General features: G+C 36.0%; 2 protein-coding genes across 2 annotated transcripts; both read right to left on the minus strand.

Moving 5' to 3' along the window:
• Positions 1-499: 499 nt before the first annotated feature.
• LOC145642702 (uncharacterized) lies at positions 500-2,160 on the minus strand. The gene is made up of 2 exons (XM_081693875.1): positions 1,840-2,160; positions 500-1,747 (listed from the first exon to the last, which is right to left on the minus strand). Exons 1-2 carry the CDS (start codon positions 2,158-2,160, stop codon positions 500-502), a joined length of 1,569 nt encoding a protein of 522 aa, XP_081550001.1.
• A 6,672-nt stretch (positions 2,161-8,832) lies between these two features.
• On the minus strand, positions 8,833-15,808 carry LOC145555770 (glycosyltransferase-like KOBITO 1). Its single transcript, XM_081617492.1, has 11 exons — positions 15,368-15,808; positions 14,660-14,809; positions 14,496-14,548; positions 13,863-13,971; positions 13,636-13,770; positions 13,477-13,521; positions 12,741-12,928; positions 11,816-11,957; positions 9,914-9,960; positions 9,710-9,797; positions 8,833-9,522 (listed from the first exon to the last, which is right to left on the minus strand). The coding sequence occupies exons 1-11, from the start codon at positions 15,704-15,706 to the stop codon at positions 9,247-9,249; spliced, it is 1,572 nt and encodes a 523-aa protein (XP_081473618.1). The 5' UTR covers positions 15,707-15,808; the 3' UTR covers positions 8,833-9,246.
• Positions 15,809-17,021: the final 1,213 nt, after the last annotated feature.

The following is a 17,021-nucleotide window of genomic DNA, read 5'->3' on the forward strand; positions in this document are numbered from 1 at the left end:
CGTGACCTGCTGTTGCATATACCATGGCGTCGATGTGCGGGAGCGGGAACGGATCTTTAGGGCATGTTTTATTGAGATCGGTGAAATTAATACACACTCTCCACTTGCCATTCTTTTTACTGACGACGACAACATTTGCGAGCCAATCTGGATACTTGACTTCTCTTATTTTTCCTGTGTCGATCAGCTGCTGCACTTCGTCATTGATGATTTTATTTCTTTCCGGCGCAAACTTCCGACGCTTTTGCTTGACGGGCTTATGATTTGGGTCGATGTTCAACTTATGTGAGATGATGCTCGGGTCTATGCCACTCATGTCCTTATGCGACCAAGCGAAACAGTCTTTGTTCTCTCGGAGAAAGGCTAATATGCTGTTTTTGAGTTTGAGTGTTAGGTTGGCTCCGACACGAACGGTTTGATCAGGTATTTCAGGGTCTAAAGGTATTTCGTCGATTTCGAGGTCGTTGGGATTGTCTGGTGTCGGGCCATGCTGTAATTGCTATGCGGTTCTCATGGTTGGTTTAAGGGTTGTTTTGTAGCAGTGTTTGGCTTCGCGGGGCTCTCCTTTAATTTCTTGGACTCCCCATGGGGTAGGAAATTTGATTGATTGGTGGTAGGTGGAAGGTATGGCTTTCAATCGGTGAATCCAGGGTCGTCCTAATATAGCATTATAGGCTGATGGGCAGTCGACGATGTTGAATTTGGTTTGGGGGTTTAGGCCTCCTGCATAGGTTGGAAGGGTTATGTCTCCGAGAGTTGACATGCTTTCTCCACTGAAACCGACCAGAGTCGTCGACCTTTTGGTGATGTCGCTATCCTTTAATCCCATATCTTCCATGGCTCTTCTGAACAGGACATTTGCGGAGCTTCCTCCGCCGACCAGCACCCTTCGAAGCAGACAATTCCCGACGACCAAAGAAATTACCAAAGAATCTTCATGCTCCGCTACGATATTCACGTCGAAGCCATACTCCGATATCTCAGGGTATTGGGGGGCGTCGAGGATATCCTCTACCTGCACAGCATTAACAGAACGTGATCTACCTGTTGCCTCGTAAGGCTGATGTCGCCATGATCCTCGGGGGTTGCTAGCGGCCTTTCGATCGGACGAACTTCTGGAACTTGGATAGGAACTGCGATTGGCGATATCTTCGTCGAAGCGCATTTGAGCCACGGCTCTGGTCCGGACTTCTTTGAACGTTGAGCATGGATATTTGACCATATCTTTATACAGATCCGAGTATGTATGCAGCCCGCGGAGGAAGGCTTCAATGGCAGTCCTGTTGTCGACATTTTTTATCGAGACTTTCTCTTTGTTGAACAGGGACCAATAGGCTCTGATGGTCTCCTTAGGACCTTGGACGATCCGATACAGATCGCTGGTCTGCTTGTCGAACTGCCTGCTACTTTCAAAATGGGAATAGAATTTGTTAACCAACATAGAAAAACTAGTTATACTACCTGGTTCAAGCTTGCCGAGCCACTTGAGGGCGGGGCCTGTCATTGTCGCACCAAATGACTTGCACATGCATGCCTCCCAGCATTCGAACGGGATCGAAGCTTGCCACATTCGCTGCTTGTAGTACTCGACATGATGCTCTGGACAGGTCGTTCCGTCATACAGCGACGTAAACGTCGGGAGCGACAATCTTCTGGGAATCCGGGCCAGGGCCAACTCGTCGCAGAAAGGGGTAGCTGCAAATCCATCTGGAGCTTCTCGCTGGATAGGGATCGGCACGCCGGGCATCTTTTTCATCATTGACAAGACCCTAGAGTTCTTCTTTTCTAAGGCAACCAACCTTTGGAGTAGGATTTCCGTTCGATCGGGCTGCGGGTTACCTTGATCGTCGCCTGGAGTCCGGATGCTTCCTTGCCTAGCATTCCTGATAGGGGGTCCACGTCCATCTCCTCGCCACTAGATTCGGTATCAGTATCATGGGGGGACTCAATGATATCGAGCGACGGCATTTTGGGGATCAGGTCTAGCTGCCTCGGCCGGCGACGACGATTGCTTTGGGTGGATTCCAATTGCTGGTGGAGAGCAGCTGCATCGGAGTCTGACGCTTCTTTTTCCTTGCTGAGACGCTCATTGGATTCCCTAGCAGCTTCGAGATCGGCTTGAACTTTCTCATAGGCAGCTTTTAACTGTTCTGGGGTCATTTCGTCGGCTGACATGTTGAAGGCTTGGTGAGAGATTTTTAGATTTTACCTAGTTGTAGCCCCACGGTGGGCGCCAAATTGTTTATGCTAATTTTTGTTAAGTGGGATTGAATATCAAAATCTAGGCTACGGTTCAACTAAGCAAAATATAATGTAAGGCGAAAAATAAAAAGTAAGTAAACGACACAAGGAATTGGTGACGCGGAAAACCCAAAGAAGGTAAAAACCGCGGGTAGAATGAGGATCTACCAAACTTTCACTATGCAAAATAACGTTGGTTTACAAGTTTGTGGTATAGGATGAATGCTAAGAACTGATGCCATACTCGTTGCCACTACGACCCTTATATAGACGATTTGCTAGGTCATACCCTAGCCGTTGCAAGGAGATAAGATCGTGCCCTCAATTTTAGGATGTTAGTTGCGGAGATTCCCTCTTTTCTGTTTTGAACTCTAACGGACTGGGATGGTTGAAGTAGGACTAAGTCTTGAGCTTATCTTTTCCCCAAGGAATAGGAGGCCGTTATTTGACTCGGTCTTCTGCTGATATTTCAAGCTTCGTCACTCTCACGGCTTCGTCGATGGACGTCTTCGACGTTGACCTATGTTGACTGTCGTTGACTTGACCTTGCGTATTTTTACCCATAACAATCATATTGCTCGAGAGGTCATCAATACGATAAAATTAAAACTCCTGTTACATTTGTGAATGTAACAGGATTATCGTCATATGGGATAGATGGTCATCCTTCCAAGTATGGGAAAAACTTAGGAAAGAAGGGATCGTCAGAAGATTGCAGTCATTGGTGTATTCCCGGGATTCCAGATGCTTGGAACGAGCTGATTTATCATCAGTTACTTATAAAACAACAGAAGAAGTTGTATGCTCGGTGATCTCCTCGTCTAAAGCCGTATACAAGTCTATGGCTCTCACTACTCGTGAGTTGAAATAGTTGAAACAGTTGTTGTTTGTTCTTGGTGTTAAGCATTCAAAGCCTATGCAGTTGTTTTGTGATAATTAGTCGGCTTTGCATATAGCTAAGAATCCGATTTTTCATGAATGAGTTAATAAATGGTAATATTTCTATCTCCTATGTTTCGACAGGTCATCAGTTGGCAAATATTTTAACCAAGGCTCTTGGACGTCAGTAGTTTGGTTTTCTTTTACGCGAGTTAGGTATTCGCGATTCGCATGCTCCAACTTGAGGGAGAGTATTAGAGCTGGTTTGGTTTATTTATGTTAATATTGTATTTATGTTAAGTTTATCTTATCAGAAGTTTTAGGCTAATTAGGTTTCCTAATGTATTGTGTGTATATATGTGATTAATATCAATACGAAGGCTAAGCCGTTTTCTCCAAATATTTCTTGAGTTTAACAGAACTGAAATTAAGCTGAAGTGAACATGCCCAAAGTAACTCATATGATGGTTGGCCACACCGTGTGATCAGCCACATATAAGAATTTTTGCAAGTAAAAAGGTTGTTGCATATTATCACAGAAGAAGTCATTTTTGAATTGTTTCTTAAGATTGCATTAATCACTTGTTTCTTTGATTTGTGGTGACGTGGTGGTGGCCGGTGGCTTTGAGGTGAGGTAGTGGACAGGTGAATGAGGTGACAATGAAGCGGCGGTGCATAAAACATTTAAGTGTTATGCATATCATTTTGAGGCAAATAATAACATTTAGAACAAACAGATAAAAGGAATACAATTATAGTTGATTAACAACGAGTAACACAAACAATTAAAGATGAAAATGCTGCAATAACATAAAATCTACAACCAAAATCAATATTTGGTTATATTCAAGTTATCAATAAAAACAAGTCACTAGCGTCTTCCCAGATAGACATTATAGATTACAACCAGATGCAAGCATCTGGATATCCCGCATCATCTGGCAATGATGGATCACAGCACGTTCCCATATTGAGTCCTTGATGATTCCGGCAGAGTAGCTCTCCACAACACCTCTCATCAGCTGCAGAGCCTCCGCCGGGGCATGGCAAACCTTTTTCCAAGCACCATTCCCACGGCCATTCGAAGCCCATTCGTCTTGCTAGCGCTCCATCCGCTGGCAACGACGACGTCCTTGCCATTGCAAATTCTGTAATCATCAACACTTACGTAATCAATATAGGGATGAAGAAAATAGTTTAAATCACTACAATAATAGTCTTAGTGATCTAACTACTTGTGTAAGTCTTTTAATGACGTATATGCATGTACGACCAGTCACCATACTTTTCATTTTGAAATTCTTTCTCAGTTCTACTTTAATTGCAAGTTGCAACATTAAAAATTTACAACTATTCATATTGAGACTAGGGATATCAGGGGCAGGTCAAGTAAGTGACCCGCATCATCTCTGCCCCAATGAGATGGGTCTCGGTTTGGCGAGTGGTGGAACAAGGATGAAAATAAAAACCATACCTGCCATAGGTGATGGAGTGGGGGTGAATTTTAAATTGTACCCGCCCCATCTGTGCATCCCCACCACATACCCACATCTATATATCTTTAAAAGCAAAATTATATGCTTTTAAACTATTTTATAAAAAAGTTACGGAATTTTTTTTTTTTAATAGTAATCCGTATTAATTATGTAGGATTGTGTATTTGAGAGGCGAAGATTAGATGGGTCTTGGGTGGGGATTAAGCGAGTCTTTGGTGGGGATTAGGTGAGGGTGGATATCCAAGAAGGGGGTGGGGCGGGGATGGGGATGAATTTTGAACTTTTTGCGAGGATAGGGATGGGAATGGAGATGAAAATGATATGTGGGGATGGGGATTGGAATGTCAACATCTGCCCCGCCCCGCCCCACCCCGCCCCATTGACATTTCTAATTGAGACTATGCATACATACACAACTCTGCAAAGTGTGTCATGGCTGTGCCACGTAATCAGATTTATTTGTTACAACTTGCATAAGAGTTTTTTTTATACAAAAGTTGGTTAGAATATATATATATATATAAGGTTAAGATCTAATGAGAAGTTTCTTTAAAATGAGAAGGATGAAAAAAAAGTAATCTGCAAAAGTTTTTCACTAAATATGTATGCATATTTCTAACATCTACTAAATGTGCAAAATTGATTTTTGGACTAATAAAAAATTTGAATTTTTTGGGAAAAAAATGAAATTGTGCACATCATGTTCAAAATATATAAAATTAGATTCAATTTTTTTTTTTTTTTTTTTTTGGCATATTAGTTAAAAAAATATACACATTTAGGCCCCGTTCTATTCACCTTATTTTTGCTGAACTGAAATTATTTTTATTGAAACAAAATTATATTGGCTGAACTTAAATTACTTTTACTGAACTTAAATTAATTTTACTGAACTGAAACTATTTTTACTGAACTGAAATTATTTTTACTGATTTTTCAGTTATAATTCTTCTTTAAGATAACTGAATTTTACTGAACTGAAAGTATTATTACTGAATTGAAAGTATTTTTACTGAACTGAACTTAATTTTACTGAACTGCACTTATTTTTACTGAACTTAAAGTATTCTTACTAAACTGAACTTAATTTTACTGAACTGCACTTATTTTTACAGAACTGAAATTATTATTATTTAATATTATTTTTTTAAGGTGAAGAGAATAAGACCTTAATATAAATATTATGCATATAATGTCCTTCTCATCTTTCTCATTTTAAGAAACATTTCTAGTTTTATTTAGGTTTGCCTTCTCGCTCTTTGAATACATTAAGGTTGTGTTTGGGAAGATAGATTTCATTTCAAATGCATCATTTGAATTATGGAATTTGAGTATTTCAAATGACATGGTTTACCTTGTCATTTGAAATCCTTACCTTCATGGGTTATTACTTGGTAGTTGTATAATTTGGACAAATTCCTCATTTGAAATTCTTGGACATCCAAACACTATAATTGTCCCAATTCCGGAATTTCAAATGAAATTCTAGAATCCAAACACCCCATAAGAGAATTTCAATTCACATACTCACCTTTGACCATCTATTTTGATTTATAAATAAGAAAAAACAAACTTACAGAGTTAACTTCTTAAAGTGGAAGTACATAGCTAACTTTTTTTTTATAATAATAAAAGATTAAAAAAAATAATAAAAATAAAAATAAAAAATAAAAAATAAACCTGAAGATGATGCTAGGAGAAAGAGGAGTACTCCTAAAACAAAGGGCTTCCTCCATGCCATTTTCATGCTCGTCAACACCGTACGTTCTGATTATGTAATTTGGTTTTTGTTGGTTTTACATACACATCTTCATTATTTATACACAACTGAAAATTAATCTCCCCAATAATCTTTTAATTAACAAAGACTTAAAAAGAGTAAGAAAAATTTATAGAAGGTAGCTCAGAATCTTCCTTCACATAATTATGTAATCGTGCAATGTAATACGGCGTAAGATGTGCAATGTGATCGTCCTCAGATCAATTTATGAATCAAAAGTGGACTTTTTTTTATATTAATGGCTACGTTTTTCTTCATATTTAAAAATCCACCATCTCAATATACAATTAAGTTTAAGGGTTTATTCTAATCATTTTATTTTACTTATTTATGTAAAATTAAATTTAAATAAATTACTACGTACTCTGGAGGTTGTTTAAGAAAAATTTGCAAATTGCAGCCATTTAAAGTTCGTATTTTGCAAATTGCAGCCATTTAAAAAAAAATTGCAAATTGCTGCCCAAAAGTTTATATAAATTATAAATTGCAGCCCGATTCTACTTTTTCATCGATTTATAAGTTGAAAAATCTTCGATTAAGGTTTTAGGGGCCATTTTAGTTCTTAAGGGTTCGAATTGAGCTCAGAATTAGCAAAAAAATAATGCAAGTATCTCGTTTTGCGTAACAAAAATGTATCGATTTGTGGAAAACTGTGAATATGAGACACTTATGTTATTTTTTTGCTAATTCCGAGCTCAATTCGGTTCTTAAGGACTAAAATGACCCCTAAAATCTTAACCGAAGATTTTTCAACAAGTAAACCAATGAAAAAATTGAATCGGGCTGCAATTTACAATTTATATGAACTTTTGGGCTACAATTTGCAAAAAAAAATTAAATGGCTGCAATTTGCAAAATACGAACTTTAAATGACTGCAATTTGCAAATTTTCCGTTGTTTAAATAGGTAAGTTCATAAATAAGGGCTATTTAAGTAGAATTTATAATTTAGTTTGATAGAAAACATGCTTTCTAAGTAATTTAAAAAAGCCAACTAAAAAAAAAAAAAAAAAAAAAAAAAACCCTAAATTTTCTCTGTTCTTTCTCTTCAATTCAAACCTAGCCACCACAGTAAAACTTAGGGGCTGCCATAGATTTTTATCGATGGTAAGCCTCAAATTCTTCTTTAATTTAATGTTTTTAGCTATTAAAGATCACTAATATTATGGTGATTATAGTCAATCCTTTTATGTATGGTTTAGTGAGTTCTCTAATGGTGGGATGTTTATTATAATTTGTTTGTTTGTTTTCTGTGTGTGTAGGGATACAAATTTGGAAGATTCATCTATCTTGCAAATTTGTGGATTTGTGAGTCTGTTTGTGGACTTGAGAGTCTATTTGTGGATTTGCAAGTCTGTTGGTATGGGGGGTATAAATTTAGAAGATTCGACTTGCAAATTTGGATCTTAATGATCAATCAAGTTTTATCATTTTTGCGACTATACATCAATGAAGCTACGTAAAGAACGATGCAAAGACATCTAAATTTATCCAGGAGTAGTGCAAATACCATTAGTTTAGGGGTGTTTAATTCTTGTATTGAGAATTTAGATCTATTCCGGAATTATTGTGATTGCCAAATGACTATTATTATTAATGAAATTATCCTCCCTATTCCATTTCAAAAAAAAAAAAAAATGAAGAAAGAAGTGCTATATAAATTTTCAATCTCGATCCTAAGATAAAGAAATCAGAGCTTTGTACTTCGTATTATAATTACTTAAACTAGTGTGTAGTCCGGACGTTGCACCGGGTTGCTACTTTAATTATTCCTTGTGATTATTTGTATTTGATATTTATAATGTCTGTTTTTTTTTTTTTAATAAGATCTTGTAATTATCAATTATATACATTTATTTTCATGTTTGTAACATAATTGATAATTGCTTAGGGCCTGTTTGGCATCATTTTTTATTTTCAGTTTTCTGTTTTTTTGAAAACCAAAAACCAAAAACAGGAAACAAGAAAAAAGTGTTTCCACTTTTCTGTTGTCAGTTTTCAAAATTATTATAATTTTAATATGTTTAAATAATTTTTGATTCATTATGGGACATATATCCTATACTTTTAAAAAACAAAAAACCAAAAAAAGAAAACCACAGCAATGCCAAACGAACTCTTAGATGTTTAAATCATTATTCTTCTTCTAAGAGGTTTGGTGTTCAGAGTACTCCAAGATCTGGCTTTGTGGGTATTATTCTGCTTTATACTTAACTTTTTATAATCTTCTCATGTTAATTCCATCACCTATAAATTTAATTTACTAATTTGATAGCACAAGCTATTATTCTCTAGCCTATAAATTTTCATCATAATTTTAGGTTCATAATTTAGAGTACATCATCAATAATTAAATATTGTAATTGACTTTTAATGGAATCCAAAAGCTTTGACCTGCAATAATCTCAATGATTGAATTAATCGACCAAAAACTTGATAAAAACAAAAAGAAAGCAGTAAAAATAGATCCATTCAAAGAATTAGAGTATCACAAAGGTGCCTACGCTACGTCTATGTATATCTAAGTAGTGAAACAATCGCCTCTCATCATATCGACCACCAGTTTCTGTACATAATACGCGACCCCGATTTCTAGACTCAGGCACAGGGCTGGTACTAGAAATGAACAGGCCAAAAAATGTTCCGCTACCACCCTCTCCCTCTCTTTCTCTCTCACTCTCTATGTGTACAAAGCGCTTGGGCAATGATCGGGAAGAAACCATAAAGGTAAAACCTCTCCCCTCCTACTTCACCCCATTCTCTATACCAAACCATCTAAATTATCGTTCAATCATGTGGTAACCTAATGGGCAGAAGAATAGGAAGCTGTAAAATGAATAAGTCAGATCAATCATGATTCCTGCACATCATCGTCATCTACACCTGGTGATGGCAATGGTGGAACAGCAGCTTCATGAATAGCCGCATCTGTAAACTGCAGGACCTTCCTCGCAGTTGCCTGAGACTCTCTGACTTTACTCTTCCTTGAGGAAGCGACCAAATCATTAGGTCTTGTTGAATTAGAACTCACGATTGAAGATAAGAAATTATCCTTTGAAAGAGATGTTGAAGCAGATTCAATAATAGAAGTGAAAACACCAGATTCTCTCAAACCCTGAACAATCACCTGTTTAGTAGACGAAAGCACACAAGAATAAAAGTGAGAAACAGTAGCACAACACAACAAAATAGAGTGATCTCTCCTACTGAGTACTCTGAATAGACCATATTTTAGCCCAGCAGTATCACATCCATGTCTTTGTTATAAGCCTCGCAAGGTTTGATGATGTTTGAAAGGGAATAACAACACTTACCATGGGAGCATATATGCGAGTTAAAATGCCCTTCCTCAAAAGTTTCAGGTTTAGTGTTTTGTCTCCCCATACAACATGCTCTTGATACCTAAAATCAGAGACGCCACAACAAGAACAGTAATAATGAATCATATCCATTGAAGTAACGTCTTTCCGTACCAACCAATAAACAGACAAGAAGACCTCTTAGGCTCAATAACTTACCACTTCCTCATTTCTTCCTCAGTTGCAGTTGAAGCAATTATGAACGCCTGCCATTGGTAACATGTATTGAATCAACATGAGAAATATATCCATAAGAAGGTAAAATAGATTAATCAACACCATCGTTCATATCTTTAGTACTCGTTTGGTTGACGACAAGATAAGTGGGAAGTGGAAGCATTTAGAAAATGGAACAGAGCAAAACCAAAGGAAGAAGCACTTTCTAGTTCTTAAGAAGTTAAATTAGGGAGTGGAACTTCCTATAGTAAACCAAACAAGTTCATGAACTTCCTAGAAAACTAGACTATATAAACAAATAACTTCCTATGAAACTGTACTTTCTATACGCAACCAAACAAACAAAATATTGGCTTCCATGACAGCACAAGCCGAAAGCACAATCAGATGATAGCAATCAGATGTTGAATTCGAATTTAATCAAATACAAAATAGGTGGATAGACAGCTATTATATGAAAGGGCAGACATTGATACTTGTACTATCCCTATAATGGTTTCTGAATCCAAAGCTTAAATGACTTTTAGTTGCAGGCTGTATGTTCAGCAAGTTGTGGGCTGGATCAATTTTATGAAGAACAAAAAAAAAAAGGAACCTTTTCTGTTGGTAAAACGTAAAAGTAGCTGCAAGGAAATTTTGAGTAAGTGGCATGGAGAAGTGTTATGTGCAAGGCAAGGCTATTCCAAAGAGTATATGTTTATAACTTGGCTAGCTATTTCAAGATAGGTTATGCACAACAGATAGGTTGGGCAAGTGGAGCATTGAATGTTCTGCTACCTGCATTCTGAACAGCCTGACAATGAGCAGCACCCCCTTTTCAAATGTTCATTTCTGATGGGGTGTAGGGAAGCATTATGTTGATCTTAAGGCGTAACAGAATTTGTGCTGGGTTCAATGCAGAGAGAGAGAGCAGTGAATATGAGTAGGAAGACCTGAAGACTAGGGTACAGTCAAAGCTGAAAATAACCATTTATAATCTTTGGCTAATAGGAATTACTTCGTATAATATTTCAGGAAGGGTGTGAAATCTACAGATGCTGTACATCATAAAAGTTTTGTTCAAAGTTTCTAGCAAACGTTCTAAAGAGCTTAAAGGGATGATTTTGGTGTAAGAAGTGTTGCTTCTTGGAAGGCCAGTCGCAAGCTCTTGGCCTCTATCTGGCAGTCGGGTTCCTTTGAGACCTTGGATTTTCTAATGATAATTTTCTACAAATTTGGGTAACATGTTTAGTTACAAAATCATATGGAGCCTTTACCCATGCATGTCCTATCTCATCTAAGATACAGCATCTGTGGTATTTTCTGAACAAAGAGGAGGATTCTATCATTAAACATTAATGACGGTATGCACCCAAAGCCTCTCTCATTTCAGATTTTCCTACATGTTAATTGTCTAAATTGGCTTATAGGGAAATTAGGTACTGACAGTTGAGAAGATTATCTATAGCATGCTTGATTTGACAGACAGTCATAAAGCTTGACAAGGACAACAACAAACTTATAATCCAAGCACAGACAAGACTGTCATGCCTCTTAGGAAAGCCAACCCCATATTAATATCAAGCCCAATAAATAGCATAGATTATATTAAGGGAATCAACTTCTAGCAACAAATTCCCTATCTGATACTAATATGGTTCAGATTCATACCATGGGACTTCAAGTTTGGACTCTGACTATTACGGACTAACTCATAACTACAAGCCCAGGTTGTACAATAGACGAAGCCAAGAAAACTACTTTGTCAGTCATAACAATAAAAGCTTAATCATGTGGCATTCAAAAAAACAGAAGATACCCTTACTATCCAAAACACTTCACATCACAGAGAAAAGAAGAGGGAAAAAATGGATATAAAAAAATGTGGTTAAAACTTAAACTTACTGCTCTATCAAATTCCAGCATAAAGCATCTCTTAACATCCTCTTTTGTTGGCTTGCATCCACATCGATCACGTCTAGAAGTCAAGTCTGAAAATTTTGAATATGTATAGTGCAGAACAGCGGCTTCTTCGAATTTGATCTCACTACAAATAAAAGTAGCAAATGACATAAATCACTAAAATCATAAAGGAAATGATATACTCCATAGATAATTTTGCATAAATAATGACAAGGGAGCTGGAACAATTAGAAATGGGCAACACTGAATCATGGCCTCTTGCTTTAGAAAAATTGACTATCTGAACATCTAACCCTCCCCCCACCCCCTCTCTTTTTCCCTTCCGTAATTCACGTGGCTCTTCTCCTTCCATTGAGCCATTGATGACATTGCGCATCCTAAGCCGTGATGTCCAAGAAACATTGAGAGCAATCATCAAATGCCTTTGTTTGATCCCTTCAAATTTAAGCAAGCCCTTCCTACCCCATCTATGCCTTATAATACTCTGGAAACTTCATAGAAATAGTATCCCCTCTCCACTCATATTGTCCCACCAAACCTTTTTGTTATTAATGACATTACATGATATAGACCTCAACCTATATGCTCAGAGAACACATTCCTTGTTGCCTTATTCAGTAATAACTAATAAGTGGTTATGGCATCTTTCTATACTGGAAAGGATCTTTACAGGTTTAAGGTTGATCTAAAGAGGAGACGCTGATACTTAACTAACACCTATATAAATTGGTAGCAGCCGTAGCACTCTTTCACTTTCTTTAAACAAACTTTTTTTTTTCCTTTATGATGACCCCCCATGGCTACCAAATAATACCTATAAACTCCAAAGAGAAGATACATAACATAAAAACTTAATACATATTACTACAAAACTAATGTGCTTACAAGACAGAAAAAGTTGTCATACTTAGGAGTCTTCATATAGTTGTGCCACCGGTGGGCACCATTAGGACGCAGATGATCCTGTACTCGAGCAATCGATTTCCCATTACCATAGGTCAAGAAGTAATTGGGATTTCCACGAGTAGCTTCCTTGTACATGCCAAAGTACGTATCTTTTGGGAGATGATCGTAATTCTTTTTAAACATAGATACCTATTGCAGGAAAGCAACACAAATCAGTGGATGAGCTGTAGGGTATGAGAATAAAATGATAGGCAAACTATTATGTCCCTAATTATTTGACACTAATAAAGTAGGGACCGTAGAATTATGCAATATGTGAAGAAAAAAAAAATGATCAAGAATAAAAATAGTAATAACCATTGTCTAAGTATCCTATTTGCACAAACTGTGGTAAAATATAAACAGTTCAGCATTTTGGTATTAAAAAGTCATAACAATAACTAACAAGATTATAACACTCCCATCTGTTCTTTAAAATTGGTTTTAACCTTTAAGTTGCTAATTTGCCAGTAATAAAGAGCTGTGATATATGTTGAAATCTGAATGATTTGATTGTTTCAAGAATCAAGACAAACAACCTCTAAGGTATACAGCTTATAATTATATTGACGGGAAAAGTCAGTTGCAAATGTACTATAAAGTGTCTTAAGCTAGAAAGATTTTCAATATTATACTAATCATCAAATAAAACACAAGTCAGGAAAATTTTATCAAAGATCTCCATTCAAAGAGCCTACCTCACTGAAAGGATCTTGGATATCATCACGTTCCACACTGCTTTCCTGAACAAGAAATGGTATTAAATTAGCACCATAACAATGTGTATAAGAAAAAACATCTATACTAGAACAGATAACAATATAAAGCGGTTATTATGTTAGTGCATTTTTACTTACATAGTTCGGAAAAACAACCATATCCACATTCACAGGAACATCAAGCAGCAGTTGCCGCAATGAATACTCCCGAGTACCAGCCGGGTGTATTAGCTCATCAGTATCAAGATGAAGAATCCAGTCTGCACCATCATCCTAAAGATAGCAAGATCCATAGAAAAATCAGCCAAAAAAAAAAGATAAATAAAATATGTCAAGTGCTCAAAAACTAACTGGTATTTTCTTACCCTAGCCATAACAATTGCCATCTCCATGTTAAGTGACTGCTTCACAAATAACTCATAATTACAGGGCTTGTAAAAGAAACTTGCCAGCCATGTTTCATTCCAAATTCGGCTAAACAAAAAAAACAAAAGAAAGGAAGTCAATCGATTGAACATACAAGTTTTCAAATCAAAAACAACAAAGCCTCATATCAGTCCATCCAAGGGATCTAAATTTTCAAAAATGATGTGTAAGCCACTAGTACACACAGATAGCATCAAAACAAGATCAGATCAGCTAAAGATGATGTAAAGGCTATATGGATAGCCACAAGGCACGGTGCTAAGCAATTATACAGCTTATATACCAATAAGAAGAATCAACCATGGAACCGAACAAGCCTTAACCCAATAAGCGGAAGGTCAAAAAAAAAAAACTTCCAAGGATATAACTAGCTTTCACCAGGTTCAAATTACCCTGCTCCCAAACACCCTAATAATTGGGAAGTGTGCGGCAGAGAGTCAAAGAAAGATATAGGAAATGACAAAGAGAGCTCAAAATTGAACAAATAATTTCCTTTATCAATGCTGCAATTACAAATACAAGTTGGACAGCCAGCTTAACATTTAAATTATCAAAATGCAGGATTAACACACCTTCTAGCTTGTTGATCCTCTAACTCTTTTGTTCTATAGATAACTTTAACACCCTGCACATAGAACAGATGTCAGCTATTCAGATAGTCTTAAGAGAAACTACTGCAACTAAAGAAACCTAAATGTGGCAAAGGAGAAAGTCGAAGGACCGCAGTTAAACTCACAGGAATAGATTCTAAAACCCTTGTAACTTTTGGTGTTGCAGCCTTCCCTTCCACAAAAAGGTAAAATGTAGTGACCCCAATAACCTTGTGGAAGAACATCCATGGAAGAATCTGTTCCAAACTTGCTGAGGTACTCGTCGTGATCGCAATCTAATCACAACAAAATTAGGTCTTTAGTTCAAATAAAGACACATCAAATCGATACAGAGTATTTAGCTCCCTGCATGTTAACTTCTCAGTACAGTTCTCATTTTTTTGATTTCAAATCGATTCAGAATGTTAGATCTTAACTAATACAGTAATTAAAAAGTTCAAAACATATCAATTAAAATCTTCTCAGCTATTATTAGCAATTGAAATGCACAGATACAAGAAATGACATTGAATCAGCAAAATGCCAATTAAACTCAATTAATCAATTGCATCCCACAATTCAAATTTAAAAAACTGATCCATTTACAATCAAATCAGCATCCAATTAAAAAATTACAACTAATTCACATAAACAATAAGAAATCATGCAATCAATTCAAATCAAAATCCAAACTGAATCATAAATTTAATAGCAGGTCAAGACAAAACCCCATCAATAATCAACCAAATCAAACAATACCCATTTCGATTCAAATCAAAACAAACAAAACCCAGAATCAGATCAATAAAAAAAAACTCAAAAACCCAATCAATCACAATACAAAAACAAATTACCTTAGGCTTAAGATCGGTTTGATAATGAAACTTCCAATCACGATTATAAGGAAAAGAAGGCGATAAATGGCTTAAAAGGGGTCCACAATCAGAGCGCATAACCTTGGAAGTTGTAGTTGTAGTAGGAGGAGAACTATCCATGCCAGGAAACTTGTGTTCTTCTGCAGAGTAACGTGTAGAAGGGTCTGTAACACCACCACGCCATTGAAGAACAAAGGCGAAAGCAGCAAGCGTAAAAGGGAGAAGAGTAAGAAGAAGGAGGATTCTATAAGTGAAAGAATTGTTTGATGAAGAAGATGAAGATGGTGGTCTTAGAGAAGAGTGAAGTCCACCCGCCATTGTTGATGAAGGAGAGAGAATTTTGGAGTTTTGAGTTTTTGTAAAGGAAAATGAATTTATTTTTTGGTGGTATGTTTAATGGTGAAGGTGGGAAATGTGTGAAAAATTAAAAAATGGGAAAGAATTGATGGTTTAGATACTTGAAAAAGTGGGAAATTTTTGAGTTAAAAAATGGGTGAATGATTGAATTTGAATGTAAGATGTGAATCTTCACTTAATTAGAAAGCAATCACTTGATATGGAATTATAATATTTGGTGGTGATATGTTGATCTCCATAATTATATTGAATTGGTGATATCCAAATCACAATATGAAGTGTTTGGAATTTGGCTATGTTCAATTCACTTTTAATTTACCAAATTTGATCTTTAAAATTTTGATTTGATTTAATTATGGCCTGATTTGCACGTGAGATATCATATTCGTAATGAGTGTTGTTCAAATAGAAAGTTTTTGTATTTTTATTGTAAAATCAAATATATCTAGTGATAAGCAAATGCAAAGAAATAGGAATACATGGTTTGATTTGATGTGGTACATCTGTAAATTTTTAATGTTTGATTGTATAATCATATGTCAACTAAGTTTTACGTATTACGTCATAATTTTTCATTTTGGAGATTGTTATTTTTAAGCACCTTTTGGGAACTAGTGTGACATTTTCAGCTAAAATTAAATAAATGCACTTTAAAACTTAGTCCTTTAGGGTTTTTTTTTTTTTTAAAAAAAAAAAATAGACACTATTATTACAATGTTAATCAAGAATGTCATCTCAACATCAAAATCTTTTCAAAGAAGGAGAGCAGCGTCGTTTGGGGTATAGTATGTGAACGACATAAATACTAAGAGTTTTGTGTGCCGGTTAAAAAGCAATTCCCCTCTTTCATTTTAACTTCTTCACTCTGTCAAAATCATTCATCTTCTTCTTTACATATCTTATTTTAATGTGGTGCATATAAAGAAGATTATCAACAATCTTGGATAAGATGAGATTATCAAATATCTTAAGTTCCAAGAAGTAGTTAGCATAGTGTGGGTGAATATATGATCAAAATAGCAAGTGATTGCTTTAAAGGCTAGAATCGGAAGAAGGTTCAACAAATCATCATAGGTGAATATAAGGAGCAATAATATTTTGTTGTATAGGTCTGCATTAATTAGAAATCAAAAGATCAAATCCATTAAACACCATCTTAAGCTTACTCTTAATGTATTTGGAAGGCTTTATATGCTTTAATGGTCATAAAACATTTCTTTGAGATTGATGGTTGTTTGTTGAAAGGGTTATTTACAGGGTAATTGTTAGTGACTGT

This window comes from Chenopodium album, chromosome 8 (genome assembly GCF_948465745.1).
Source record: "Chenopodium album chromosome 8, dcCheAlbu1.1, whole genome shotgun sequence".
Lineage (NCBI taxonomy): Eukaryota > Viridiplantae > Streptophyta > Magnoliopsida > Caryophyllales > Amaranthaceae > Chenopodium > Chenopodium album.